General features: G+C 48.2%; 1 protein-coding gene across 5 annotated transcripts; it reads right to left on the bottom strand.

The window, feature by feature from the left end:
• On the bottom strand, nt 1-27,179 carry POGZ (pogo transposable element derived with ZNF domain). Of its 5 annotated transcripts, none has more exons than XM_077255414.1 (20): nt 27,026-27,179; nt 23,999-24,051; nt 7,685-7,810; nt 7,069-7,224; nt 6,821-6,996; nt 6,597-6,714; nt 6,223-6,528; nt 5,765-5,968; nt 5,571-5,680; nt 4,530-4,822; nt 4,300-4,454; nt 4,061-4,161; nt 3,842-3,988; nt 3,596-3,727; nt 3,379-3,518; nt 2,983-3,123; nt 2,796-2,855; nt 2,573-2,688; nt 2,473-2,497; nt 1-2,360 (listed from the first exon to the last, which is right to left on the bottom strand). In XM_077255414.1, exons 3-20 carry the CDS (start codon nt 7,803-7,805, stop codon nt 857-859), a joined length of 4,005 nt encoding a protein of 1,334 aa, XP_077111529.1. In that variant the 5' UTR covers nt 7,806-7,810; nt 23,999-24,051; nt 27,026-27,179; the 3' UTR covers nt 1-856. The 5 variants fall into 5 exon arrangements, with proteins under 5 accessions (XP_077111529.1, XP_077111565.1, XP_077111557.1 ...); XM_077255450.1 differs by having other exon boundaries at nt 5,571-5,677; nt 27,026-27,164; XM_077255442.1 differs by having other exon boundaries at nt 6,223-6,525; nt 27,026-27,164.

Here is a 27,179-nt window from a genome sequence, read left to right as displayed (position 1 = left end):
GCGTTTATACAATTTTATTAGAAAAAAAAAAAACACATTATAAACCTAGTTCCCCCAGTGCTCGTCCTTGCAGAGGTCTACACCCCAGCATCCACTAGTGCTTCTCCTTGTAAGGGTGACCCAGCTGGACCAGCACCTCACCCCAGCGTCCCCTATAGGGTGGGGCCAGACAACGCAGGGTCCCGTACATTATAGGGGCTCAGGAATCAACAATACAAAACAGCAGTAAGTGTGGTGACATGTTGGGGGTGGATGAAGGCTCTGTACAGGTCACGCTCACAGAAAATGGTTTATTTTGCTTGGTACCAGCAGGGTGTAATAAACAACACTTTTTATATATATTATATAAAAAAATTCACATCTTCACCTAATAAAACACAGAATATCCTGGTGCTGCCTGTATTCTGCATCTCACTATATACAAGCTATGGATCCAGTAATGTACACGCTGGGGCCTGGGCCAAAACCATCTGACTCCAGGAGAGCCAAAAATGTCAAAGAAAACTAAATATAACTAACTGCACGCGAGGGAGCGCTGTTCCGGAGGTCATAATGAAGGAGACCAGCGTCAGGTGCAGCCTGCTCAGTCTTTACTGGGTGTATTATACATAACGTATGGGTAAGGCTCTAAAACTCATCAATGGAAAAACAAACTACAGGAAGGGAGGTGCCTGTTCCCCCTCCACTGCAAATTCTGGGGCGTCTTCATTTAGAGGAGAGGTAGCATCTCTGGACCATGAGGACTAAGGTCCCCCCTACCCTAGATAAAGTGATCATGATAGACTGACATGAAGTCCTAAATATTAACAGGCGGTGGAATGGTTAACAGGGGAGAACTTGGCATCAGTCTATTGGTCTATAGATCAGCATCATCAAAGCCATAGAAGGATTCGGGGTCACTATCTCCCTCGAAGAGCTGGTGCAGGATCTCTAGGTCAGTGTACTCCTTGGCAGGGGTGTCGCTGTCATCCTGCTCGTCGAGATTGAGTTGCAGCTGTTCTTCCAGTAGGTCGATCAGCTCTTCTTGCATCTCGGCATTACGCTTGCTGGTGTTGGCAGTGCCATCAGTTCCCGGCAGGACACTAGCCACCAGGAAGGATTGCTGGACCAGTTCTGGGTGCTCAGTTATTACATTTAGGACCTCAGTCAGCCAGCGGACCACCAGCTGAAGCAGCATTTCCAAGCTGCAGCTTCCCTCTGCCATGCCTCGGGCCTGCTCCTGCCATTTCTTGTGCAGGAAGTTGGTGACTGCCCTCCGGATACACACGTACAGAGGTTGTATCTTTACACTGCAGCCGGCAGGGACGATGGCTGGCAGCGTGCAGGTGGAGCTGAGCAGCGCCAGGACCCCATCTGACAGGTGGGATCGGTAACAGTCCAATACCGCCATGCCTTTGTTGTTTGGCCCATCCACATGTTTCTGCCACACAATCGACGACCAGAGCTCCATGATTTCATCGTCAGTAAATCTGTCTTCTCTAGTTTCTAGCCTGATACACTTGGGGACGTGTTCTGCACTCTTGAAGACACCGCGACAACACACCAGTGTCGGCAAGAGGCTTCCATCAGCCAATATGGTCAGCAGGATGTCACACCATGGCTCACCTGTGCCCACAGTCTGCAGCGCACTCTCTTTCCGCTCCTTGCTATGTAGGAGGTCATGGTCGAGGAAAAGTGAAATCTCATCAACAGCCGCAATCATGGAGAGCGGGAGATCTTGGCTGAGTATCTGCCGCTGCACAAACCCAATGAATGTTTGGGCGTTGTCTTCCATCTCGTTTGGCAGCCGGTTGGCCACTGCAACTTTATCGTGCGTACTCAGATTGTGCCGAAGCATGAACCTCACCGCCCATTCGTAGGTGGTCTTGAAACCTCCTTCCAGGGAACGGCCAATTTTGGTGGCCTTCTGGAAAAGAGTCTCTTCGTTGACGGGCTGTTGCTGCTCTCTTTGGGTCAGCACCCACTCCGCCAGCTTCTCCTCTGCCTTGGTGCACAGATATTTGCCTTCGGTCACGTTGTCCTGAATCTCAGCCTGGAACCTCTGCAGCCAGCGGCAGATGTGTCTTGGAGAGTCATAGAAGTGTTCGGCCGCCTGTTGTATGCCACAGCACAAGGCGTACAGCACCACGCGAAGCTTCTTCACACTGAGCTGCTCCTGGCTCTCCTCACCTATGCCAGCCTCACTGTCCTCCACCTCCCCGTCCTCCAGCTCATCCAAATCTATTCTCTGCTCCTTCTCTTGAGGGCTGGGGGTGTCGGACACAGGCGATAATTTCCATTCCTGGTCATCCTTTACTTCACCTTCCTTTAATAACTGTGGACTGGTCCTGTCATTTAACTCCTCCCGGGGTCCCAAGACCCTGCATCAGCAAAAATAAAGGTATATGAATAAGGAGAGGTCCAACACGAGTGACATCGGTGACTAGGCCACACACTGCTACACTAGTCCGAAGCTAAAGTAGATCTACTTACCATGAAATGTCTGGAGAAGTAGAACCTGCCGAGAAAAAGCAGTGAGGTTACAATGGAGGGATCATGATATCTCCTAGCAGAGGAGGTGGAGGACACTTACTTGTGCACACTACAGAAGCATGGCCGTGAGATGGGTTGAAAGCCAGATGTTTTGCCATGGCATCACCAATCCTCGTGACAAAAGGGCAGGAGGAGCAGGTTAGCACCATCGCATCACTGTGGAGGAGAGCCACAATCAGCCATCACTGAGCAGCACTCCATTTCCCTGCTGGCACTCCACTCCCTCGCCAAACCCACAATTCCCCTGCTGGCCCATCACTCACCTGGGCAAGCAGCTCTTGAATAGTGACTGGTACTTTGGACTCTTCCGTGGGACGTGATTGCTGAAGAATTACAGACAGTCAGGTTATCGCAAACCTTGCCCGCTGCCGGTGACAGACTGACGGCAACAACAATGGGACAATACATGTACATTGCATCAGTCGTCTCGAAACACCATCATCCACTCACTTGATCATGTGATTGGCGTAGGCTCGGGAGCAGCAGGTGCCATAGCGGCAAAGAGAACAGTGCACGTAAGTGGGGAAGTGATTGTGGAAATCAGAGATGTCAAAGCTGCACTCCAGGCACGACTGCTTTCCTATGGTGAGCCTGAAACCAACGTCAAGGAAGCAAAAAGTTAGCCATCTTGTAGTAGGTCAGGAATCCGCTGCCAGTAACGGCGCAGGAACCCTAGGGCGCGCACACATGATGGTTGGACCCCGGGCCACACACGGCTTGTAAAGCACATTACATACCCCACTTATTCCGCCATGGATTATCATTTAGAATATAACCCTGAACAGTGCGGAGAAATAGTAAAATCTGAGATTCCCACTTGGGGCCAGTGGACGCTTTGTGACTGACCGTTGTGTGTAGTCTTCATTTTCCATTGGTTCAGCTGGTGGAACGAGAGTGCTGGGGATCATGTCCGGAAGAGGAAATGTGGGGGTATCCGAGGACAATGGAAGTGCCCGTGAAGGTGCTCGCGAGGCTCGGATGGTTACCTATGGGCAGAGACCTTACTTTTTACAGGCTGATTGCTTATATGGGCATTACTCACTAAGTACACCGTGGATCTCACCTTTGTGCCCGGCTTCAGACCCTCCAGCTGACGAGGTTTGCGGAAGGTTTTGTGGTGCTGTAACTTGTGTTCGATCTTGTCTTTTGCAAAAAGAAACTGTAGCCGGCATTTATTGCAATGGTAGACGCTCTTCTTCTTGGCCAAAGATGGAGTGACAAGACCATTGCACAAAAAAGTAAAGTTTGTAAGAGCCGCACAGCTGGCGACCAAGCAGACATGAGGTGCAACGCAGAACCACTACCTTACCTGGTGCCGCATGAAGTGCTGCTGGAAGGCGTTGCCATTTTTAAATACCTTCAGACAATAGACGCAGAGCAAGTGCCGCGTGTCCTCGTGATTCAGCCGGAAATGAGTATCCACCTCTGCGTAGATTGAGGAGCGGTAAGAACAAACCTGAAAAAGAAGGGGTGGTCACACGGAGAAGCCGGGCAACTGGGGGTGGGCAAACGCTGGCATGGCCCTTACCTGGCACACGTACGGCATCTCCCCGGGCTTGTGAGTGTCTTTCATATGTTGCAGGAAGAGCGGTTCGCTGTCAAATGCCCACTCACAAATCTTACATTTTGCTGCAAACAAGGAGGAAATAGATTACACCAATGCCAAGCAAAAGTCAGTGGCTGGGAAATACCAGTGTGGCATACTAGTCTCCATATCAACTAATGCAATGGGTACGGTGACAACTGGGCATAGTGTCCGTTACTCACTAGTGGACTCATAGGAACTGTGCACGTTTTCCAGGTGACACTGTAACTGGAATGGGGTGGAGAACTGTCTGTAGCAGTGCTGGCACGTGGTGTGCCCATCCACCTCGCCATTCTGTTGGTCCAGCTCCACGTGGTGCCTCATGTGATTCATGAACCTGGAAGAAAGTAGAAACTTTCAGAACTACGACAAGCGAGGTCAAACGGGCGGCCGTGACTTTTACTGCGCCCACCTGATATTATTCTTCAGCCGCTTGGAGCAGTGCATACAGCGGAAGGTGGTGGCCACTTTAGGAAGCCCTTGCATCTGGTAGGTTTGACCAACATCTCTGCCATAATAGAAGTCATCTACCAGCATGATGAGCTTGCCCTGCAAGGCATCATCTGCTGGGGTCTCCTGGGACTTGACAGCTGGGGGCTCTGTGCTACTGGGTGCACTGGCAGACTTCTCTGGACTGGGCTGGTTGGGCAGTTCAGAGTCAGACTTCCCTTTTTTCGAGAAGTCCACAAGATCAGGACAGCAGTACTGCATCATGAGAGAGAGACACAATTAGTGACTTATCTCATGACCACGATCACTGCTCGCAGCGGTCCACATTACAGTGTGACTTGCGCCATTACTATCACATGGTGATTTCATAGGAAAGGATGGCGCCAATCACCTCCTGGCTACGAGCATTTGCCATCTACGCCTCCCCCTTGAGAAAGCGAGCAGAGAAACGTGCATCCGGGGTCTCTGTGGCATCGTGGATGGGCTTCTACACATATGGGTATGCTTTGAATCTCTTATTACTACTCTGCAGACCTATGTATTTGCACTGTTAGCACTTTATGTTATCTGAGCAGCACTTGCTGGGTTGATAAGGATAGGTCTGCATCATGGTAGTTTGCAATGACCCAGTGCCTGTTATTTTCCACCTCGCCACTACGTGTGCCTTACTTGTGTTAAACTCTTTTCCTCTTACCTATCTTTTCATGTCAACTGTGACTGTATGAGATTTTATTCAATGTGTGTATCTAATTTTTTTGCAACATTATAAACATATATACACACACACACACACACACACACACATATATATTTTCATATTCTTATTCTATCTCTTTGGTGAGTGGTGTGTGCGGATACTAGTTATCCATTTTTTTAGGTTGTTACATTTTGACACACCCCCTAAGTGCACCTTACGATTCACTCTAGTAGTGAAAGTCCCTATGTATTACTGATATGCTTTTGGACATGTTGGTAGAGCATTTACCATTAACCTGACACTTACACACATGTGGCCCCGAAGAGCTTCCAACACCCTGAATGGCGTCTGACACCTCGGGCAGTACTTCCTGGAAGAGTCGGGGTTCTCCATCTGGGCTCCGGCAGGTGCAGCTGCTGGAGGGCGTAGGGGGCAGATATTATTGAGGATGTATAGGTACACACACACCCCCTACTGTATGGCCCAGGAGAAAATGATACCTTTCAGTCCAAGAGACTCCAACTGAACGCCCCTCTGTAACGTGCCCACATTTGGGCTCGTGCCATTGTTGCAAATGGTACTGGAGAGGATGAGCTGCGTTGAGTTCTGAGTGGTGGTCTGGCTACCGCTCACTGCGTTCACAAACTTCACCACATCCGTGGTTTCTCCAGGTCTCTTCACAGTCACCAAGCTTGAAATATTCACTGCAAGGCACAAAGACAGCACACAGCGTTACCCATCAGCCCGCAACCATGGAGGACAAGCTCACAGCAAGAGGAGCGAGGAGTAAGTTCAGATGGAAGAATGAAAGGCGGGACAAGGCAAGGATCATGAAGAGGAACAGTTTGCTCTCCCATTAGCCATGACGGAGAGCAGACATTTACTGCCCGGGCTCCAGGATCACAAAAACACATATCAACCGTATAGTTGTGGTGCCAAATCCCTGGCAAATACTCACCCAGCTTAGGGTTGGGATTGTTCTGGTTCTGGGAGATGGCCAGAGCCTGGGTCGGCTGCTGCACAGTGATTTGTCGGAGAGGCTGCTGGCTGGGAGCAGATGTGGTGGAGGTGCTGCAGATGGGTTTGTTCACCTGGTTCTGCGACTGTGGCACCGTGCTGCGTATGGTCAGGGTAGCAGGGATGACAGTGGTGAAGGTGTTTGTGGCAGGACGCACGGGGACAGTGGTCGCCGGCCGGACCTGTGTCACCTGAGAAAACACTTGTGGAACGCCTACTGCTGGCTTCATGAACTGTGTGCCTGCTGCTGGAGAGAGGGAGAGAAAACTCAGGACATGCAGCCGATACTGGAGAAGTAGCAAATTTCTGACTTACCTGGCACAATGGTGATTGGCCGGACCGTCTGGCCTTGCTGAACATTCAGCACAATGCCCACCTGATTCATTGCATTCACTGTATTTTGGATCGGCCTGACGTTTCGTACAGGAAAGCCCTACAACAAGGAATAGTCATTTTGGCATGGAGGATTGTCGTCGCCGCAGAACTTAATTCTTTCAGACAGGAGCACGGGTGGGAACCAGGTCGCTAGCTGCTCCTACCTGTGCCGTTATGAAGATGGGCTGAGCTGCCATGGAGTTGGTAGTGGCATGGTTGGCGTTCTGCATTACTTGCATGGGACGAAGCACAGGCTGAGTAACCATGGTGCCTAGGCTTGGGGCTGCGTTCTGGGTAAGTATTAGCGGCTGAGGGCTCTGCTGTACGATCGGTGTGGTGCCTAGAGAAGGAAGACAGATTTTATGGCGGCTCTTACAGGGTACCGATGCCACTGGTGTGCACGGCTACTTACCGCTATTATTTGTGATCAGTGTGACTACGGTTTTCTTTGTGGGGTCAGTATTCTGGCTGATGGCGTTGGTAACCGTGCTGGCGGTTGTATACTGACTGCCCAGGGTTTGATGCACCACAGGCAGGGACACGGTGGCCGGCTGAAGGTTGATTGACACTGTGAGAAGAAAACACTGATCAGCCAGAAAGTCGAAATCCTGCTTTCAATGTGACATTTACTGATGGATCACTTGGAGGTCTCCGGACTCGGTAATGAGGGGGCAGCATAACAGCGACGATTCTCACACGCTACATGGAAGTAGTAACCACCACAAGGCAATATGGAGGCCAGCTGTAGCTGTCCCATCTGTACGAGGCAACATGTCTCCAGATCAGAGTCAGTCAGAAAGGCATGTCAAATGTTTTTTCTTTTGGAGGTCTGACAGGCAAGACCCCATTGATTGGTAAAATGAACAGACATAGTTCCTCGTCTTAGCAGCCAGATGCCTAACTGAGCCCACTGCGTTGTCAAGCTGATCTCGTGCCCCTTCCTTTTAGCGGTCGCTGGGGGTCTCAGCTCCTGGATACCCACCAATATAAGCTGTGAAGGGACTAGTGAGAGCAGACTGGAGCATTACCGGTGTTGGCTTTATCCAGGTAGCTGTAGTCTTCCACCACAGAGTCCTCAATCACGTCGCTGATCTTCTGCCACGGCTCCAGCTCCTCCTCCTCACACTCCATGAACAGGTCCGTGTCCATGTCTCCTGCAACACACAACATATCAGCCATAACAGGGGGCTGCAGATAGAAAGAACTACAAGTCCCAGTATACAATAAAGATATGGAAGGGTAAGTTCAGCACTAGAGAACTCTAATGAACAAGAATCCAACCACAGCTCAGTCCAATTCTTCATTACACAGTAGGGCGATACTTAAAAGTGCCTCTGTCAGCAGGATTGTGATCAGCAACTGCAGACACTGTCAGGATGGGCAGTGTCAGAGCGTGACAGATGCTAGTGTGCATGAACCCCCGCCGGGAGAACTCCTAATGCCCTCCAGGACTAGGTCCCAGGGGTCCACAGGTGTCTGGTACAGGGAAGCGGCATGCGCTACCCCCTTAAGAAAAGTTCTGACCTGAGAACAGGAGGATAAGTTCTTCTGGAAAAGAATGGAAAACGTTGAGACCTGGCCCTTTAGCGAATTAAGAGCAAGGCCAGCATCAAGTCCCGCCTGAAGAAAGCCAGAATAGGAGGGAGAGCAAAAGACATAGGCGCGATGGGATTTGACTTACACTAGCAGAAATAGGCTTTCCAAGTCCGATAATAGACCTGGGACGAAGACCGCTTCCTAGCCTGGATCATGGCATGAATCACCCAATCTCAAAACCCGGATGCTCTTAGAACTGCAGTTTCAACAGCCAGGCTGTTAAATAGAGCGACCGAGATCGGTCTTGGGAGGGAGGGGGAAGGGTAGGTAACAGAAAGAGAAGGACAAACTGTAACCAGGGTATTGCCAGACCGTCGGTGCCTACCACAAGAGGAACGCGGAATCTGGAAACAAACTGTGGAACCTTCTTGTCGCCATGAAGTCTACATCTGGAGTGCCCGATTGAAGGCAAGTCTGATGGAAGACTTCCTGATGTAGAGACCACTCTCCCGCTGCGACACCCTCGCGGCTGAGAAAGTTGGCGGCCCAGTTGGAGTTTTTTAACTCATAATGCCTTCATTTTTGACACCCAAGTGTACCTACAACTGCAGGGCACTGCAATGGGGGCTACATGCGCCCCATCGTATGCCAATCTGTTTTTGGGGGCCTGGGAGATGGACATCTTCCACAATGACCTCATCCGGTGAATGACCAACATTCAAAACTGGATGAGGTACATTGATGATGTCCTCTTCCTGTGGGATGGTACACTTGAGGAATTGAACACATTGAGGCAATTGAATGACAATGATTTAAATATAAAAACTCACTTTTAAATCAGGAAGAGAAATGGATTTTTTGGACATTAACTCCTTCACCCCCAAGGGTGGTTTGCACGTTAATGACCGGGCCAATTTTTACAATTCTGACCACTGTCCCTTTATGAGATTATAACTCTGTAACGCTTTAACGGATCTTGGCGATTCTGACACTGTTTTCTCGTGACATATTGTACTTCATGATAGTGGTAAAATTTCTTCGATATAACTTGCGTTTATTTGTGAAAAAAACGAATATTTGGCGAAAATTTTGCAATTTTCCAACTTTGAATTTTTATGCCCTTAAATCACAGACATATGTCACGCAAAATACTTAATAAGTAACATTTCCCACATGTCTACTTTACATCAGCACAATTTTGGAACCAAAATTTTTTTTTGTGACGGAGTTATAAGGGTTAAAAGTTGACCAGCAATTTCTCATTTTTACAACACCATTTTTTTTTTTAGGGACCACATCTCATTTGAAGTCATTTTGAGGGGTCTTTATGATAGAAAATACCCAAGTGTGACACCATTCTAAAAACTGCACCCCTCAAGGTACTCAAAACCACTTTCAAGAAGTTTATTAACCCTTCAGGTGTTTCACAGGAATTTTTGGAATGTTTAAATAAAAATAAACATTTAACTTTTTTTCAAAATTTATTTCAGCTCCAATTTGTTTTATTTTACCAAGGGTAACAGGAGAAAATAGACCCCAAAATTTGTTGTACAATTTGTCCTGAGTACGCTGATACCCGATATGTGGGGGTAAACCACTGTTTGGGCGCATGGCAGAGCTCGGAAGGAAAGGAGCGCCATTTGACTTTTCAATGCAAAATTGACTGGAATTGAGATGGGACGCCATGTTGCATTTGGAGAGCCCCTGATGTGCCTAAACATTGAAACCCCCCACAAGTGACACCATTTTGGAAAGTAGACCCCCTAAGGATCTTATCTAGATGTGTGGTGAGCACTTTGACCCAACAAGTGCTTCACAGAAGTTTATAATGCAGAGCCGTAAAAATAAAAAATCATATTTTTTCACAAAAATGATCTTTTCGCCCCCAATTTTTTATTTTCCCAAGGGTAAGAGAAGAAATTGGACCACAAAAATTGTTGTGCAATTTGTCCTGAGTACGCTGATACCCCATATGTGGGTGTAAACCATTGTTTGGGCGCAGGGCAGAGCTCGGAAGGGAAGGAGCTCCATTTGACTTTTCAATGCAAAATTGACTGGAATTAAGATGGGATGCCATGTTGCGTTTGGAGAGCCCCTGATGTGCCTAAACATTAAAAACCCCCACAAGTGACACCATTTTGGAAAGTAGACCCCCTAAGGAACTTATCTAGATGTGTTTTGATAGCTTTGAACCCCCAAGTGTTTCACTACAGTTTATAACGCAGAGCCGTGAAAATAAAAATTCTTTTTCACAAAAATGATTTTTAGCCCCCAGTTTTGTATTTTCACAAGGGTATCAGGATAAATTGGACCCCAAACGTTGTTGTCCAATTTGTCCTGAGTACGCTGATACCCCATATGTGGGGGGGAACCACTGTTTGGGCGCATGACAGAGCTCGGAAGGGAAGGAGCGCCATTTGGAATGCAGACTTAGATGGATTGGTCTGCAGGCGTCACGTTGCATTTGCAGAGCCCCTGATGTACCCAAACAGTACAAACCCCCCACAAGTGACCCCATATCGGAAACTAGACCCCCAAGGAACTTATCTAGATGTGTTGTGAGAACTTTGAACCCCCAAGTGTTTCACTACAGTTTACAATGCAGAGCCGTGAAAATAAAAAATCATTTTTTTTCCCACAAAACTTATTTTTTGGCCCCCAGTTTTGTATTTTCCCAAGGGTAGCAGGAGAAATTGGACGCCAAAAGATGATGTCCAATTTGTCCTGAGTACGCTGATACCCCATATGTTGGGGTAAACCCCTGTTTGGGCACACGGGAGAGCTCTGAAGGGAAGGAGCACTGTTTTCCTTTTTCAACGCAGAATTGGCTGGAATTCAGATCGGATGCCATGTCCCGTTTGGGGAGTCCCTGATGTGCCTAAACAGTGGAAACCCCCCAATTATAACTGAAACCCTAATCCAAACACACCCCTTACCCTAATCCCAACAGTAACCCTAACCACTCCTCTAACCCAGACACACCCAACCCTATTCCCAACCGTAAATGTAATCCAAACCCTAACCCTATCTTTAGCCCCAACCCTAACCGTAGCCCCAACCCTAGCCCCAACCCTAGCCCTATCACTAGCCGTAACCCTAGCCCTAACCCTTGCCCTAACCCTAACCCTAACTCTTGTCCTAACTCTAGCCCTAACCCTAACGGGAAAATGGAAATAAATACATTTTTATTTTTCCCTAACTAAGGGGGTGATGAAGGGGGGTTTGATTTACTTTTATAGCGGGTTATTTAGCGGATTTTTATGATTGGCAGCCGTCACACACTGAAAGACGCTTTTTATTGCAAAAAATATTTTTTGCGTTACCACATTTTGAGAGCTGTAATTTTTCCATATTTGAGTCCACAGAGTCATGTGAGATCTTGTTTTTTGCGGGACAAGTTGACGTTTTTATTGGTAACATTTTCGGACACGTGACATTTTTTGATCGCTTTTTATTCCGATTTTTGTGAGGCAGAGTGATCAAAAACCAGCTATTCATGAATTTCTTTTGGGGGAGGCGTTTATACCGTTCCGCGTTTGGTAAAATTGATAAAGCAGTTTTATTCGTCGGGTCAGTACGATTACAGCGATCTCATTTATATCATTTTTTTTTATGTTTTGGCGCTTTTATACGATAAAAACTATTTTATAGAAAAAATAATTATTTTGGCATCGCTTTATTCTCAGGACTATAATTTTTTTATTTTTTTGCTGATGATGCTGTATGGCGGCTCGTTTTTTGCGGGACAAGATGAAGTTTTCAGCGGTACCATGGTTATTTATATCAGTCTTTTTGATCGGCGGTATGATAATAAAGCGTTGTTTTTTGCCTCTTTTTTTTTTTTTTCTTACGGTGTTTACTGAAGGGGTTAACTAGTGGGGCAGTTTTATAGGTTGGGTCGTTAAGGACACGGCGATACTAAATATGTGTACTTTTATTGTTTTTTTTAATTTTATTTAGCTAAAGAAATGTATTTATGGGAATAATATTTTTTTTTTTTTTCTCTATTTAGGATTTTTTTTTTTTTTTTTTTTTTTTACACACGTGGGGAATTTTTTTTTTTTACTTTTTTACTTTGTCCCAGGCGGGGACATCACAGATCATTGATCTGGCAGTGTGCACAGCACTCTGCCAGATCTGCGATCTGCTGTGCAGGGCTGCAGGCTTACCAAGTGTCTGCTCTGAGCAGACACTCGGTAAGCCACCTCCCTCCCTGCAGGACCCGGATGCCGCAGCCATCTTGGATCCGGGACCTGCGGCGAGGAGGGAGGTAGGAGACCCTCGGAGCAACGCGATCACATCGCGTTGCTCCGGGGGTCTCAGGGAAGCCCGCAGGGAGCCCCCTCCCTGCGCGATGCTTCGCTATACCGCCGGTACACCGCGATCATGTTTGATCGCGGTGTGCCGGGGGTTAATGTGCCGGGGGCGGTCCGTGACCGCTCCTGGCACATAGTGCCGGATGTCAGCTGCGATATGCAGCTGACACCCGGCCGCGATCGGCCGCGCTCCCCCCGTGAGCGCGGCCGATCGCGTATGACGTACTATCCCGTCGGTGGTCATACGGGCCCACCCCACCTGTCAGAAAGGGGTTAAGATGTGTGTTGGCATGGATGGGCGAATTAATACGGATATATTTAGAAAACCCACATCCACAATTTCTTTTTTTATCTGCAGACTCATCTCATCCACCATCTACTATTCGCGGGATACCTATTGGCCAGTTCCTACGAGCCAAAAGAATCTGCTCAAATGAGGAAAATTTTAATACGCAAGCTATTGACCTCAAGCAGATTTCTCGACGGGGGCTATAGTAAAAGGACTATTAAGAGAGGTTATCAAAGGGCTACAAAAGTAACAAGAGACCAACTTCTATATCGTACATCGGTTTCTATAAAAGGGACAATAACAACCAGGTACGATTCATCTCTACATTCAATAAAGAATGGAAAAGTCTGAAGGATATTATTTACAAACACTGGGAGGTACTATTGGTTGACCCGGTTCTACGCGGCATATTACCAACACAACCATCAATTGTGGCTAGATCTGCCAATTTAAAGGATCTATTGGTCTACAGTCACTACGAATCCATGAGAACAGTTACTAATCAAGCCAATCAGAAAGGATTGCCAGGTTTCTTTCCCTGTGGTCTTTGTAAAGGGTGCTATAACCATACCAAATCTACCACCTTTACGAACTGGAATGGATCTCGCAGCTACAATATTCGAAAACATCTTACATGTGCGTCGGTTGGAGTGATTTACCATGCTACCTGTCCCTGTGGGAAGGTCTATGTTGGCTTGACCACAAGGGAATTGAAGGTAAGAACTCGTGAGCACATTAGAGACATTGAGAAAGCGAAATCTAGTGAAGAGGATTCTTCACTTAAAAGTCTCCCTAGGCATTTTAAACGCCACCATGAATGTAATGCGAGAGGTCTGATAATAAAGGCAATTGACCAAGTTGTATTTGGACCTCGGGGTGGGGACTTATCCAAGGTTTTAGCCAAAGTAGAAAGTAAGTGGATTTACCGGCTGGGCACTATGAGCCCGGGAGGCCTTAATGAAAGTTTGGGATTTGCAGCATTTCTATAGATATGCTGGCCATTATAATATAATTAGTTTACTCTGAAGCATCTTTTTTAGGGATGAGTTTTTTATTGTTATTAACAGTTGTTGTGTATCGTTTAGTTATTTATATGTGTTTATTAATCTGAATATCGTTTTGTTTTAAGATTTCTCACTTCTGGCTTATTTTACGGCGGTGAAATGGGTGCTTCCTGGATATGCAAGGAATCAATCTGGCCTCTCCATAGGAACTTCACTAAGGAAATTCTTATGCTCGCATATGGACTATTGTTGAACCCCGTGGATCTATATTCTGCAAAATATGGACTCATGCACTTATTGTGCATCCACAATTTGCTGCTTTGATGAGGGGCGGCAGTGTTCACAAACAACGGGACCATTTTATTCTCTGCAAGATATGGACTTATTGTGCATCCATAATATGCTACTTGGATGTATGGCGGTTGTGTTTACAAATATCAGGACTATTTCTTAGTATTTGTGTTTTTTATAATATGGCTCTGTTGTGAATTTGCTTTTTGCTCCCTCTAGTGGTTACCAGTTTTTTGACTCTGGTTTTTCTGTCATTCCTTTTATCCGCACCTGGGTCGTTAGTTAGGGGTGTTGCTATATAAGCTCCCTGGACCTTCAGTTCAATGCCTGGCAACGTAGTTATCAGAGCTAGTCTGCTGTGCTCTTGTCTACTGTTCCTGGTTCCAGTTATATCAGCTAAGTCTGCCTTTTGCTTTTTGCTATTTGTTTTGGTTTTGTATTTTTGTCCAGCTTGTTCCAAATCTATATCCGGACCTTTGCTGGAAGCTCTAGGGAGCTGGTGTTCTCCCCCCGGACCGTTAGACGGTTCGGGGGTTCTTGAATTTCCAGTGTGGATTTTGATAGGGTTTTTGTTGACCATATAAGTTACCTTTCTTTATTCTGCTATCAGTAAGCGGGCCTCTCTGTGCTAAACCTGATTCATTTCTGTGTTTGTCATTTCCTCTTACCTCACCGTCATTATTTGTGGGGGGCTTCTATCCAGCTTTGGGGTCCCCTTCTCTGGAGGCAAGAAAGGTCTTTGTTTTCCTCTACTAGGGGTAGCTAGATTCTCCGGCTGGCGCGTGTCATCTAGAATCAACGTAGGAATGATCCCCGGCTACTTCTAGTGTTGGCGTTAGGAGTAGATATATGGTCAACCCAGTTACCACTGCCCTATGAGCTGGATTTTTGTATTCTGCAGACTTCCACGTTCCTCTGAGACCCTCGCCATTGGGGTCATAACAGGCTCAATACGGACTGTTATTGGAGTCCATACATGGGCTAAACTATCACTTTTATAGGCACTTTATTATATTGCACATGTTTAGAAGGTTGCACGTAAATTCCTACTTTTAATATGGTTATATTATATAGATTTTACTCTCCCTCCCCTCCCCTTAAACTAGCTCTGAGGAAGGTGGAGTCATACCTGAACCAGATGATGAATCAAGTTCTGACTTTGAAGATGATACAAGACCAAAATTGTTTTCCCAGGAGGAGATGAATGATTTGGTAAAAGACTTGAATCTTCCCAAAGATGCCGTTGAGTTACTCGGATCAAGGCTCAAAAGCAAGAATTTATTGTTGCCAGGAGTATCTTTTTCATGGTTCAGACATTGTGAAAACGAGTTCGTTCCTTACTTTGCCCAGGAAGATAAGTTGGTTTATTGCATCGATGTGTCAATTCAAATTCCAATATGATTCAGCTTCCATCCCTGTAGGTCATTCTGTACTCCTCAAGGAAACCTACGAGAACTTGGAATTGGTTCTTCGTAAACTTAAATATGAAGACCACGGTTGGCAAGTGTGTGGGGATTTGAAAGTCTTGTGCATGCTGCTCGGGCAACAAGCTGGTTATACCAAATACCATTGTTTTCTGTGTCTATGGGACAACCGAGACCGACAAAATCACTGGACCAAGAAGAATTGGCAGCCGAGGGTGCTCACAGTTGGTGGAAAAAAAAAAATGTCCTCCGAGAAACTTTGGTTCCTCCCCATAAAGTTCTTCTACCACCTCTCCACATAAAATTGGGATTGATGAAGCAATTCGTAAAATCACTTCCCAAAGATGGAGAATGCTTCAATTACTTGGTCACCAAGTTTCCAGGCCTCTCGGAGGCAAAATTGAAGGAAGGTGTTTTCGTCGGACCAGACATTAGAAGGCTTATAGCTGATCAAGAGTTTTATCAATACCATGACGCATCCTCAAAAAGAAGGGTGGTTTGCATTAAGAGGTCATAGAGAAATTTTTAGGCAATAACAAACACCCTGACTACAAATAAATCGTCGGACGAATGCTGAAAGCATTTCAAGCTTTAGGTTGCCTGATGAGTTTTGAAAGTGCACTTCCTCCATTCCCACCTTGACAACTTTCCTGAAAATTTGGGAGCTGTGAGTGAAGAACAAGGTGAACGATTCCACCAGGACATTAAAGAGTTGGAAAGAAGATACCAGGGAAGATGGAGCATTACAATGATGGCAGACTACTGTTGGACGCTTCAGAGAGACATTCCAGATGCTGCTCACAAGCGTAAATGTACCAAGAGAAGCCTCACATGGAAGAAGAATCGATTTTAGTGTGTGTTAGTGAGCTCATTGCAGTTAAAAAATGATTTTTATGAAATATTTGTAATAAAAAATTAATTTTATAAGTTTATTTGCATTTATTTTGAGGTATTGTCTTATTTAACATAGTTACTTAAATTGTCAGAAAACGTGATGTCCAATGACAAAACGGAGGTCATTTTCAGATTCAGTGCACTTAAAAACATTAAGATTATGTGGAATAACCAAAACAGCTCTTGAAAAAAATTTTGTTTCCAGACCTGTGTAATTTTTCCTTTTTTGTTAACTGGGAGGCGACACTTGTTTTTGGGAGTCCAACGTTAGCCCTACGAATTTTTGTACTCTGCTGGGCACTAATCTTGATTTCTTCAGATTTAGAAGCCAGCCCAGGTTCCCTAGGGTTCTTAGCTCTCTGTCCCTCTGTTCTCTGCAGTGTTGGGCTGAGTCGCTCACTATTAAAAAATCGTCCAAATAGGAAATTAAATAATAGAAAATAATGTCCTACTCCCTCAGATGTGCCATCATTTCCGCTGCCAGCTTTGTGAATACGTGGGGGGCTATAGATATCCCGAAGGGAAGGGCCCTGTATTGAAATTCCCTATTTCCCCTCTTATGGAAACTGCTAGTCTGATGAACTTCCGGGACTGTTCGTGGATGGGGACATGATAGTTCACGTTGCTGAGATCCAAGAATAGTATTTTGATGGTGGACTTTATTGACTCCATCTTGAATCTTTGATTTTGGATGTATCCATACAGTTTCCCTTCCCTCAGTTGTTTCTCCAGCTGATCCACCCATATCATTAGAGATCTGGAGGTACATGTTGCCGCTATAGCTGGCCTAAGGTTTCCCCCCGCTGACTCCCAAGCCCCTTTAGAAAGGTGTAGGCTTTTTTGTCCAAGGGGTCTTTAAGTGCACCCATGTCTTCGAAGGGAAGGGCAAATTTCTTAGATGTGGATGTTTCCTCTTCAAAGGGATATTTCCTTTTAAGGGAAGGCACCGAAGAATGTTTCCTACCCGGCCTCCTCCATTAATTTTTAATTAAGGTCTGGATATTCTCATTAAGTGGAAACACCCTGTGTTTCTTTTGGCCTAAACCTCCAAACATAACATCTTGGACAGATTTTTCAGGACGAGGGTCCACCACCCTCATAGTGGATCTCACTGCCTTTACTATCGCATCTACCTCATCCAGAGGAAAACAATGACACCCCCCTATTCCCTCATCTGAGGATGAGGAGTCTGGTATATCCGAGTCTATGTCCGAGGAAGAGGGGTTGGATTGGGAAGAAATTATAGTATCCCTTTTTTTAGTTTTAACCCCTTGCTTTATGGATTAAAGGGCACTCTGAACCTCTGATCTGATTACAGATCTACCGTAAGTTCTGAAGCAAAATCCGGGGTTTCCTCACAAAGAATTTGCTGTGTACAGGGATCGCAGAGCTTCTTGTTCCAGGATTCCGGCAAGGCTCAGTTACAGGTGGGATAACTCCTGTTTTTCATTTTGCCCGGTCTCGCCTTTCCCTATTAAGGGGAAGAGAAGGGCCCCACATTATACTGGTGAAGTTTCTCGAAGGTCACTCACCAGTGGATGCGGTCGCAGGTACTGGTTCTGGAGGGGGGATAGGATCCTGTACAGGATCATCCACGGAAGGTGACTTGCTCATCACAGCAGATCTGCTGCGCTGTGTGGAGTGGCGGCTTGTGGTGGAGATGCTGCTGCCTAGGCTGATGCTCCTGTTGCTGGTCGCTGTCCTCCAATTTATGAGAAACTGCATTCAGCCAGGAATACTCCAATGCAGCAGTTTTTTAAATCTGCCGCGCGTGTGATGTCACTTCCGATCCTCCCTTGCACTGCGTTAGGGTATGTGCAGGGCCGTATTTAGAGTTTCTGCTGCCCTAGGCACTTTTCGTGCTGCCTCCCCCATTGGTGAGTATGACTAATGCAGACACTGTTGGCAGTGACTTGGGCTACTTTCACATCAGTGATTTTTGCCATTCACGGCAGATCCAACAGTTTTTCCTCATCTGCCGTGTAACAGATCACTTACGGCAACACTGCGTTCGGCCTCATTCATTCCCTATGGGACTTGCGGACATGTGCAGCACTTGCGGTTTTGCCGCGATCCGGCAAATGTGGTACTTGCAACAGCAGAAAAAAACCTGCAGCCTGAACCTGCTGCTGGGGGACCGGTCCGGGGGCATCTGCACCCTGCCCGCCCCTGGTGGGATCCGAGACACCAACAGCAGCCAGAAGCGGGCGGGCAGGCCGAGTCACCAACACAGGATTGTCAGGCAGAAATTGAATTTGGCGCTTCAGCGAGGAGGGGGCAGGGCCTGCGGTGTGACTTGTTTCCGCTTCCGGCTCCCTGTGCAGTACATGTGACAGCACTGGATCCGAGACTCCAATAGCAGCCGGAGGACTGAGGTGGGCAGGCGTAAAGGAGGAGGGAGGGAGGGCAAGCGGACCCGGACGGGGAAAAAAAAAAAAAAAAAAAAAAAAAATCTTGCCTTGCTCAGGTGAAATCCGCACAAAAAAAAAAAAAAAAAAAACGCTGGAAATCGGCGGGTAATCTGCAGGTAAAATGCACTGTTTTACCTGCGGATTTTTCAAAAACTGAGCGGAAAACTACTGCGACTCCATGAAAGCAATTACTGAACGAAGAGACTCCATCCTAAAATGTTGCAGACGGACCCTTTTGCACAGTAATTTTAGATACAGGATGGGTCGAAGCCATGGCCGGATTGGCCATCTGGCAATTGCCAGAAGGGCCTGTCTGGTCATGGGCTGCCTTGTCTGCTACGTTGTTAACAACGTCGGTGTTCTGAAGACACCCATACTGTTAAGTGTTGTGATGGAGCACAAAGTTGCGGACTCCGTCACTTAGCTCAGCAGGCCACGGGTATCATTAGAAATATTGGTCTTGTAGAAAATCTTCCTTTCCTCCATCCAGGGTAATATTAGTAATATAATATATTCCATCTGGTTCATGGGGCGGGGACAACATGGGCCTGTGTGATTTCAAATGCCAGGGCTGAATTTCAGCCCCAGTCCGTACCTGGTCGAAGCGCTGTCCAACTTTGACACGACAAATAGGTTCAAGTAAAACCCTGTGAACCGTTTCTGGGCGGAGACGGGAACAATGATTCCTGAACTGGGAAGGGAGGCGATGGACGCGAAGAACCCCGGACCTAAAGAAGCATCTCTTAGAGGACGGGATTTGAAGAATCGATCTAGGGGCTGCGAAACGAAATCTATTTTGTATCCCGAGTGTACAACCTCCCTGACCCATGCGCACTTTACTGAGGCGAGCCAGACGTCTCTGAAAAACCGGAGACAGACGCCCAGCCTGGAAGATTCCCTGGAATCTGAAGATGAGTCATGCAGAGAAAAATCTGCCGGGTCTGGACCTGGTGGATCTACCCTGCGCGTTACGGGGGACGTCAGGAGGGAGTAAGTTTAATGGCAGCCCTTTCCCTATCCTGACGAGCCTGTGTCCTATCTTGCCGGGAAAAAGCCTCCAAAGAGAAACGGCGAAAGGGCCAAAAGGATCTAAGCTTATGCTTCAAAACAGGCCAGCGAAATTTGATCTGAGTAAGAAGCGAGCTTGTCCCTCTGGTGGCCTCCTTAATAATTTGGTCCAGCAAGAAGCCAAATAGATGGGAACCCTGGAAAGGTAAGTTGTAGTGATGAGCGAGTATACTCCTTACTCGGGTTTCCCAGAGCATGCTCGGGTGGTCTCCAAGTATTTTGTAGTGCTCGGAGATTTAGTTTATCGCCTCAGCTGCATGATTTGTGGCTGCTAGACAGGCTGAATACATGAGCGGATTCCCTAACAAGCAGGCATTCCTCACATGTATTCAGCCTGGCTAGCAGACGTAAATCATGCAGCTGAGACGAGGAAAACTAAATGCCCGAGCACTACAAAATACTCGGAGACCACCCGAGAATGCTCTTGGAAACCCGAGCAACGAGTATACTCGCTCATCACTAGTAAGTTGGTAAGGGACTAAATTGCTGGACGCCTGAGAAGCACATGAAGCAGCGTCCAGGGAGGCGGATACCATGGACTTCCCCGCATGGGAAATCTGGTCCACGAGGTCAGCCAATTCCTCTAGTCAGGCTCCAGAAAGAATACCCTGATGGAGCTGCTTAGCCCATGTGGCTATGGACTTTTGACACCCAGGTGGTGGTAAAGGCAGGGCACAATGTAAAAGTGGCCGCTTCAAAGGCCTCAATGAGCTTGTCACTGGGATGCTCCATCCATTAAAGGGAGGACCGTATGGGTGGACAGTCTGTAAACTGGAGGGTCCGCAGTTGGAGAAGCAGTCCAGTTTGCAGTGAGTTCAGGGGTTAAGGGATATAGGATGCTGAGGCGCTTCCCTCTTTGGTAGCATCTGGTCAGGTTTTCCTGTTCCCTGGAAAGTACTTCCTCAAATTATCCATGAGGGGTAAAGCCTTAAGGAGCTGGTCTCGACCATCTAAACGAAATCGCCTGTTCTGCGGGTTCCGTAGCAGTATCGCAGTATCCTTGATATTAAAGGTCTGGTTGACCGCCACAATTAGGCTCTGGACCATGTTTCTCACATATTAGAGACCTGGTCAGAATCCAGGTCTGAGTCATCCTCTGACAGTATATCCAAAACCGCCTTGCTTGACTCAGGGGAGGAGGAGGACTGGGAAGAAGCTGTCCGCCGGGAGAGACCAGGGGGAGAGTGGGAGGAAGACCTATAATGACGCTCCTACCTAGATCTCTTCCGGCTTATGTTGGTAGGCACAGCCGATGAGTCCTTCAATCCGCTGGCAACGGCTTAGGAAGGAACAGCCAATCTCAAGATTGGACACCAGGGTCTGTGATACCTTGTTGAGGTCCGCCACAGATTGTGACAGAAGTAGCCCACAGTGGGATAGAAGCACCGCTCTCTCTTGGGCAGTAGCGGACTCCTGGGTAGCAGGCGAGGGGGGGGGGGGGCTGCTGCATTCTTGACAAATGGAACAGGACTGACCTGAAGGGAGTATGCAATTACATGAGGAGCAAGCAAAGTGCCTGACAAAGAGTAGAAGAGGCAGCTCTCCCTTAGGATTTGGCATGATAGACAGTGGACCCACTAATGCCAAAAGGTTAGGGAACAGAAAGATCTTTGTTGAGGAGAGTGTCAGTATGCAGAGCAGAGCTTACTCACAGGAAGATGCCAGTCCTGAAGTCTGCTTCCAGGCTGTAGAGGAGTGCCAGGAGACATGCAGGGTGATTGCCGAGGAGATGTAGAGATTCCCTGCAGAGAGATGCCACTTTCAAGGTCCAGATACCGGAAAATGGCGACCGCGAGGAGGAAGAGGTGAGACCGCAGGAGAAAGCGTGTGCAGATTTCTGCGCCACTGAGGAGAGGGGGCGTGACTGCAAGAGCCCGCTCAGTGAGGCCGGAGCTAACCGCCGGAACTAAGGAGGGAGAGTGACAGCGATGGGCGGGAGCCAAACACGTCCAAATTGTAGGGAGGAGCTAACCGCCAGAAACAGGAAGAGGTGGCGCGCCAGCGATGGGCGGGAGAAAAACCCACCAGAAGATGTCGAGAGAAGGGAGAAGGGAGCGGAACTAACTGTGGGAACTAGGCCACGCTGAAGCCGGGGCCTAAATTAGCAGCAGCGGCCGTCGAGACACGGGAGGGTGGTGTGGAGGCCCAGACATTGCCTGTCAGGTAACCCAGCGCCTCCAATCACGCACAATAAAGGAAAAAAACAAGTCCCAAATAGACCAAAACGGTCTATACTGAAATAGAAGGCCCAAACTAACAAAACCCTAAATAAAAAATAGGGGGCAGAAGACCTCATCCATTTTCTTCCATCTTCCTCTATCGTCACCCATCTCTTCATTATCTGAATCTTCTCCTCTATCACCTCTGGACCGGAACCTGACGGAGGGAGAGAAAAGAAGATGTACCCCTCCATCCTGAAGACGAGACCTTATTAGACGTCCATGCCTCCTGAAACAGACAGGCTCTGGTGGGCCAGTGGGTAGGGGACGGCGGCCAGGAATAGAATCCGGATCACCTAAACACTCTTCATGTATTAGGGATTGGGGTCCTGCCGGATACACATGCGGATATGGGGTGGCAGTTCACGCCGTACTCATAGTCTCTACGTGGGAGTACAGTGTGACTGTTCACACTGTATCCCTCCAGAGGTAAGTAGAAGACCCATATGAAAAAGAAAAGACGTTACTGGAAAACAACGAAAATCAAAGTAGATATGGTTCTAGTGAAAGACCTGTGTCCAGCTCCTACTGACACTAAGCTAAACTGATTTAACCTAGTGCCGGTCAGTAGAGTGTACACTGCGGAGGAGGTAACGTTTTTTGTGCATAATGTCAGCCTCCTAGTGGCAGCAGCAAACACCCTTGGTTTCCGGAGTCCCCCAATGACACAATAGATTTTTTTTTATATTAACTCACAATAGTATATGCAGTATGCAAAATAGGAGGCAGGTAACTGAGGGATCACTGACCTGTCATAAGCCCATAAGGATGCATATGTAAGTGGAGCACCACAAAGCCCCACCCATAGGCTGCCAGAGCCCCGCCCACAGGGCACCCACAGCCACAGGATCTCATTAACTGAAAACTACAAATAGATTACATAACAACCACAAGATAGCTTTCATCACTGGGTATCATGTTAATCAGTATAACAGCACCAACCTGACAGTGTCTGTAGTTACTGAGCACAATCTTTTTAAGTTTCGCTTTAAAGACACCCATCCCCATCTCATGCTGTCAGCAATAGCACCAAATGGAAGAGAAATGTCACCTGTCTGGTGGACGCCGAAGTAATGAACAATTAAGACTGACCCGGGGGTGAATTCTTGTTAATTAGGTTATCGCCTAAACTTTAGCTTTGCTCCTAAGGGTACCTTCACACTGGTCGATTCTGCTACGATTACGACGCATTTGCGTCATATTCGACATCGCAGTACGAGCTCGTAGCCAGCGGTCACACTCTACGATGTTAACGCTTTTTCTGACGTAGTTGCGATGTGAACGTCACGCGTCGCAATCGTACGCTACCCTTCACACCGCCATAGTCCTACGACTCCGAGCGTGACGTATTACCAGCATGGGCGTGCTAAAACGTCACGCCCAATCAGGAGACAGGTATGCGGAAGCCCAACCCACGTAGTCGCATTACGAGCTCGTATGACCGCCGTCACATACTACGATTTCGACCGCCACAGCGGGACATTTACGACGAAAGAAAGTTCTGCTCTTTCTTTCACATCGTACGATGCTGGGCTGCGTCGCAAATCGTAACGCCATGTCACACTTTGCAACCTCGGAACGAGGACGGATAAACGTCACAAATCGAACGCTCGTTCAGACTTTGATTGCACAGTGTGAAGGGGCCCTAAGACTTTTATTTGGAGTGTACTCATTTGTCAGCAAAATTACTTGTTGACTGCAAAATAATTAATCTTGTTTGCAATCAATGGAGTACGGTGTCCATAAAAATCTGTTTAAGTGTACTCATTTATGCTGAGCACTGTACAGATACATATATCTGGCTTCCAAGTCTAGAAATGTGGGCCAAGGGATCATTTTCAGCCTCCTTCTGAAGCTCTGCACCCTTGATCCTCACTCATTCTCCGTTACCTCGGATCACCAGTCTCTGGGTTTCCAGAAGATTTCAGATATTTGCTTCAAATCTAAAGAAAAAGAGGAAAAATAAAAGATCAATAAACCAGTTATACAACGGGTGGAAAGTTATTGAAACATGCATATTGTAGACTCAGACTGAAGGCAGTAAAACCAGACAGCAAGAAACACATGTGCAAACAGGGAGGGTAACATCTATGATCCCTCATGTGATGACAGCGCTACACCCCCTCAGCTTCTACGCAGCCTCATCAGGTCGCATGTGGAGGCTTCCAACAGTCATGACGGATTTCCAAGAGGTGCCGAGTGCTTGTCAGCGGCTATGGCTTCACCCCTACCATTGGTTAGAGGTCGGGGATTGTGGAGGCAGTGTCATCTAACACAGCCTTCATCCTTCTCGGTCACATCGCCTTTGCATCACCTGGAGTTGTTCTGGGTCACTGTCCTGTTACAACACAAATGATGGTCCCACTTAGTGCAGAGCAGATGGGCTAGCAATCGCTGCAGAACAGCAACTTGACAATAAAGGCCGATTCACTCAGTCTCCACTTGACAGATAATGTTAAGATGTGTTTGCATCATTTGTGAGGGCAGTCACTTTGTGGTTTCTGAGGCCGGTAAAGCTGATGAACTTATCCTCTGCAGCAGAGGTAAATATCAGTCTGCCTTTCCTGGGATGCCCATCATGAGAGCCAGTTACATCATAGCAATTGATGGTTTTCACAACTGCATTTGAGGACACCTTCAGGGTATTTGCACATGTTGCGGACTTGTCTGATTTTTTCGCACACAATCCACATCTCTTGGCAGAAAATGCAGGCCAAAATGGTTGCGGATTTAATGTGGATTACTTGCGGATTATCTTGCGTTTTTGATGTGAGGATTTGCATTACGCAAGGTATAGTCAATGGGTGAAGAAACGCTGCGTTTCCGCACAAAGAACTGACATGCTGCGGAAAATAAACCGCTGCGTTTCTCCGCAGCATGTGCACAGCGGTTTTTGTTTTCCATAGGTTTACATGGTACTGTACACCGCATGGAAATCCGCAGCCAAATCCGCAACGTGTGCACATACCCTAAAGGTTCTAGCAACGTTCCAGATGACTGTCATGTCTTACAGTAAAGAACTGTGGCTTCTCTTAGTTTGTTGTTGCTTGGTGACTCCAGTTATGAGGTCCCGATGAGGCGACCTGCTCATTTGTGGTGATCTCCTGATGATGATGCTGGAGAGAAGCCAAAAAGGTGTGAAGCCATCAAGGGAGTAACAGGGGCACAGGGGGAATGTGAAGTGTAGCACATTGGTTTGTGTCACACGTGTCTCTTTACTCCTCGTTACCATATATGTGCCTTCTTACATTTGCTGCTTTCAGTCCGAATCCACAATGTGCTAACAATAAGAACAGGGAATTACATGTTTTAAAAATCTGGATGTATTCAGTGTGGAGTGTGAGCAGCCAAAACCAAGCGTTGGTTCACATGTCCCCTAGCTGAAAGTGAGTTGGGTCACCTTGGCCCCAAGCTGAACGCTTGAATGGTCACCTGCCCGGGCTGCACTCTGGTCTTGTCATCCAACCAAATGCACGTATGGTCACTTACCCTCTCCTGTATATGCATCTGGTCACCTGCCCTCCCCAAACGCACATCTAGTCACCCGCCCTATCCTCCTCCCCCGAAAAGCGCATCCGGTCACCCGCCCCCATCCTCCTCCCCCAGAACGCACGTCCAGTCACCCGCCCCCATCCTCCACCCCCAGAACGCGCGTCCGGTCACCCGCCCCCATCCTCCACCCCCAGAACGCGCGTCCGGTCACCCGCCCCCATCCTCCTCCCCTAGAACGCGCCCCTGGTCACTCACCCCCATCCTCCTCCCCTCGAACGTGTGTCCGGTCACCCGCCCCCTCCTCCTCCCATAGAACGCGTGTCCGGTCACCCGCCCCCTCCTCCTCCCCTAGAACGCGCCCCTGGTCACTCACCCCCATCCTCCTCCCCTCGAACGTGTGTCCGGTCACCCGCCCCCTCCTCCTCCCATAGAACGCGTGTCCGGTCACCCGCCCCCTCCTCCTCCCATAGAACGCGTGTCCGGTCACCCGCCCCCATCCTCCTCCCCTAGAACACGCTCCCGGTCACCCACCCCCATCCTCCTCCCCTAGAACTCGCGTCCGGTCACCCGCCCCCATCCTCCTCCCGTAGAACGCGTGTCCGGTCACCCGCCCCCATCCTCCTCCCATAGAACGCGCGTCCGGTCACTTGCCCCCATCCTCCTCCCCTAGAATGCGCGTCCGGTCACCCCCCTCCTCCCCAAAATGTGCGTCCGGTCACCCACCCCCATCCTCCTCCCCTAGAACACGCGTCCGGTCACTCGCCCCATCCTCCCCCCTAGAATGCGCGTCCGGTCACCCGCCCCATCCTCCTCCCCTAGAACGCGCGTCCGGTCATCCACCCCCATCCTCCTCCCCTAGAATGCGTGTCCGATAACCCGCCCCCCTCCTCCCCCAAAACGTGCGTCCGATCACCCGTCCCCTCTCCTTCCCCAAAACGTGCGTCCGGTCACCCGCCCCCATCCTCCTCCCCTAGAACGCGCATCCGGTCACCCGCCCCCCCTTCTCCTCTAAAATGTGCATCTGGTTACCTGCCCCCCAAACGCACATTTGGTATCCTGGCTTCCCCCCAGGCTGAACGTGTCTGGTCACCTAGTCCGGGTGCATCATCTGACCCCAACCCCCCCGCACATAGGTCTCGCTCTTTTTTTCCCTCTGCTCCCTCCCTAAGCAGGTAGCTGCTGTCCACCCCACAGGTGCTTCAGCTGCACAGGTCCGTACAGGAGGACGCATTTCTATAGTGGCCCTCATTCACATCACCTCCTCTACGGGCCACCAAAACACGCTCCTCTCTGCAAAATAGTCCCCAGGAGCAACATGGCGGCAGCAGCGGAGGGCTACACCTCGGCCTGATTCGCCTTGGTCTTTCAGCCGTTATCCCACATTGTGCCTTTCCCGGCCGCTCCGCACCTGTTCCCTCATCTCACCTCCTCCTCGCCCGGGATTTCACTCTTCGGTTGTAAACCCAGTAACACCCCTGGTTCCCTCCGCCGCCTCACACCCGCCACTAGGCGCACTGCGTACAAAGAGGAGCGAGCGGAGGAATACGGCGCTTTCACGGCGGATGAATATCGTGGCGTC

The sequence above is a fragment of the Ranitomeya variabilis genome, chromosome 1 (assembly GCF_051348905.1).
Source record: "Ranitomeya variabilis isolate aRanVar5 chromosome 1, aRanVar5.hap1, whole genome shotgun sequence".
NCBI lineage: Eukaryota > Metazoa > Chordata > Amphibia > Anura > Dendrobatidae > Ranitomeya > Ranitomeya variabilis.
The sequence above is the reverse complement of the archived record's forward strand: the minus strand, read 5'-3'. Positions and strand labels throughout refer to the sequence as shown.